We start from the raw sequence: 3,921 nt of genomic DNA on the forward strand, positions 1-3,921 counted from the left end.
CGTGTCAATTTACGGGTTGCAGGAATAATAACTTGTTTTTTTTCTTCGAACACTAAGAGTGTTAGTTCAAGAAAGATAAAAGTCAACAAACAAGAACCAAAATTCAATCTTCAAGATCACAAACACTCTTCTTGATTTTGTTAATTATATGGATACATGACATAATTTATAAATACATTTAAGTATCTTGAAAGTCTAATCCTTAATTAAAAAAGAAAAAACTACTAGGGCTTAGTTCAAGAAACAATATAGTCAAACAAACAAGAACATATACCCTTTTTATTAGCATGTTGAGAATATAAAATACATATATTGGTATGTATGTATTTATGATCCTACCCACCTGTAACTTATTGATTTATGATATTCAACAAGTTGCATGATTCAAAGATATAACATGAAAAGTATGCATTGCATTAATAACAAATAGACAATTCTGCCCTTACACAGAAAGTACTGAATGCCCAGATTAAAATGTAGCAAATTTAAGAGAAAGCAACACAAATTTCTCAATTTAATGTGACTCCACATTTCTAAAATCAAACATATGTTTGTTCATACTTCATACTTCATATTTCATATTTCATAGTTGAAGCAAATGTAGAATATATGTTTTCCATCACATGGGTTTGACTAGAAACATAGTTATAAAATTAAATATCCAACGATGAGATTGTAAAAGATTAAAATAGTAAAATAGTAAAATAGTAAATAGTAAATACCATAATTAAAAGATTGCAGATTAATTGGGAATTGGAAGCTCAATGATTGTTGCTAAGAACACTGATGGAAACACGGTTGACTGGAGTCAATCTCATTTGCTGTTCTTGAACTCGATTCTTCTTTAATGGAGCTTCTGGTGACGATGAAACTGATGATCCAATCATCCATGAATTGTTAGAATTGTCGCTGCTAAAATACGCATCGAATACACCACTTGGACTTCCTGGAACTGACGAGTGTTTTCGTTTGTGAGTTTGGGAGAAGATTGTTCCATGATTGTTTGATGATATCGATACCTCCATGATGAATTTAGAACAATCATCGATGTTGTCCTGTTATTGTTTATAGGAATTAGCGTATACATTCATGCGACAAGGGTTTTGAATTAGTAAATGAAGAACAACGTCGCATACCTTGCTGATTTTGAGAAGATTCATCAGCTGATTTTGGTAATCCGATGCGTTATCAGGCTCAATCTCCTTGCTAACAATGCACATTATAGCAGCGGACGTTATAGATGGAAGAAACCCTAGAAATCTTGCATCTGCATTGGTTGTTAGAGTTTAGAAAGATTGACGACTTTGGTTGAGAAAAAATGGATGAATTTTCATGAAATTGAGATTGAATTTGGGAGGTTACTACCATTGACGACTGAGAGAAGAATCCGCTCACACCTACGAAGGAACTCGTAATGTAGATTATGAGTCGTTAAATTAAGTCGACGCATGATGTAATCAAAGAATGCGAGAGGGGTTACAGGATTCATCTTCCAATCAAGAGAAGATAACACCAAAAGTTCCATCTTCATGATTGTTTTGGATTCGAACACAAATTTTGTCCCTTCCATCTGAAAAAAGAAATAAGAAATCGCCCAATTTCACATCAGTCAGAGTAGATAACATCAAAAGCATTTTCACAAACACTTGGAATGCAGGTTAATTACATTAAAGGTATAAACAATGCTTACCTGCAAATCCATGAGAAGAGGGGCTTGGATCTCTTCAACTTTAGAAGCTACAGAAAGGCAAGCGACAGCAACTAACTGATTCATCCATGGCTTATCCCTTTGGAAAGAAGTGCTAATCAAGAACCTATCGAAGTAATTAACAGCCAAAATCGTCGTCAAAGCAACAAACCCGTAATGGGTACTGATTCTAATCATCCAATCGACAGATTCCTTTCGCAAAACCATTAACGACTCATCGCAGATCAAATGGGTAGTTTTCTCTTTGGATAAAAGAGTAGAAAGCTCAACTTCTTCCCACAAAAGCCCCTGTTGAAACTGAGTAAAGTTTGGATCTTTTTCCTTCACGATTTCATTTTCGTGCTCTGATGAACCAAACCCATATCCAAAATCGAAATCGTTTTCTTGTTCGTCACACAAAAGGGCATCATCAATAGCAAAGATAGGGTTTTGGGGACACACATTTTGCTGTTTTGACACCATCCTCTTCTTCTTGTGAGAAGAAGATATAAGAGGCTCTATTCATTATCTTCAAGAAGACATGAAGATGAAGATGAAGCAGAAGAGTGTCTGTAACATATCTTCGTGTTTGTTGTCACAATCTCCTTCTCTCTCTCTCTCTCTCTAGACTAGTCTCTCTGCAATTTTAGAGAGAGAAACCCAAAATCAGTAAGCAAAGAGAGGGGAATTTTGATTTATCTGAAAGAGCTTTCACGCTTGTCCTCCTTTCTTTATTCTTGCTATCAGACACTCATCACCCACTCTCTGTTAATTTACATATTTCATTTGATTAACGAAGGGTTTCTTTAAAGAATTTAGGGGTTGTTTGGCTCTCGAGAATTGATGTAATGGCAGCATCCAATCGTATATACCGGGTGTGATTGATGTGTGTGTATGGTAGGATTTTATAGGTTTATTTTGGTATTCTGTCCCTATTCTCTATATGGTTTTTGCACTTTAGTCTTGTAGTTTTCTCGTTCTTCACAAAATGACCCTTTGAAACCAATTTAGTTTTGTGTTGAACCTTGTAGTAAAATTTCCTAGGAAACGAATATGGATAAAAAAATAGTATGTTTGAAATTAAACCATTTCTTGTATGATGATAGCATGAATTAAATATGTGAATCACAAATAAATCTTTTTATATATTAATAGGTTTTTATTGGAATTGGTGAATTATATAAAAAAAAATTATGAGAAAATTCATCAAATAACCAAAATGAGTGGGTGTTTGTACCAAATGACTATGAAAAATACAAATTTATTAAATACCCACCACTTATGCAGAGAGGGGCTTTGTGAATGTCCTTATGCTTTGAGGAATAGAAAATTGCTCTCAGGAATCGGACACGTGTGGAAAAAAACAAAAAAAATGCTTTTACATAGTTCAGCAGAGAGGGGCTCTGCGGAAATGAGTACGCCTCTACGGTACGCATGTACGCCTCTGAGGAAATGTCAAAAAAAAATAATGCTTTCAACTACCATTTTCTCAGAGGTGTACATGTGTTCCGCAAAGGCATACTCATTTCCGCAGATCCCCTCTCTGCGGAACTGTTTAAAAACATTTTTTTGTTTTTTTCCCCACATGTATTCCTCAGAGCGATTCTCCATTCCTTAGAGCGTAAGGACTTCCGCAGGGCCCCTATCTGCGGAAGTCATGGTCATTTAATAAAATTGTGGTTTTCATGGTCATTTGCTACAAACATCCCCTCTTTTTGGTATTTGATAAATTTTCTCAAATTTTAGTTGGGTTCGAATGATATTATAAGATATGATCGCTAAAAGACCATGTGAAGTACTCGTTTAACACCATCTATAAGGATGATTCGACACCCTCTTCACGCATGAATACCATTCATGTGCAAATGTAAGTGTATGGTGGCATCTCTCTCTCTCTCTCTCTCTCTCTCTCTCTCTCTTTCTCTCTCCACACACACACACACGTAAATATCACCCCTAGTGTTGGTGGAATGGTGTTGTGATGAGGTAGCAACCTATTTTTATACCTTAACGTGTTGAGCACTCCGGAAGGCTTACTGGGATTACAACACCATTCTAACAAAAATATATGAATACTCTTTTTAACTAATTGTTAACCCAAAGTAAGGATAGAATTTGAATGTCGTTTGCTAGGTTCAAGTGGAACTTAATCTCACTTGATTTTTTTGGTGCAAACAAGTCAAGCTCGAGTCAACTTGTTTAGATTCATATGGCCCGAGCTTAAGTTTGGCTCA

General features: G+C 35.5%; 1 protein-coding gene across 1 annotated transcript; it reads right to left on the bottom strand.

Annotated features, from left to right (window-relative positions):
- Window positions 1–530: 530 nt before the first annotated feature.
- Window positions 531–2,572, bottom strand: LOC145043890 (cyclin-D3-3-like). The gene is made up of 4 exons (XM_078992660.1): window positions 1,691–2,572; window positions 1,366–1,570; window positions 1,137–1,267; window positions 531–1,055 (listed from the first exon to the last, which is right to left on the bottom strand). The coding sequence occupies exons 1-4, from the start codon at window positions 2,168–2,170 to the stop codon at window positions 762–764; spliced, it is 1,110 nt and encodes a 369-aa protein (XP_078848786.1). The 5' UTR covers window positions 2,171–2,572; the 3' UTR covers window positions 531–761.
- Window positions 2,573–3,921: the final 1,349 nt, after the last annotated feature.

The sequence above is a fragment of the Lactuca saligna genome, chromosome 4, assembly GCF_052625555.1.
Source record: "Lactuca saligna cultivar CGN05327 chromosome 4, ASM5262555v1, whole genome shotgun sequence".
NCBI classification, from domain to species: Eukaryota; Viridiplantae; Streptophyta; class Magnoliopsida; order Asterales; family Asteraceae; genus Lactuca; species Lactuca saligna.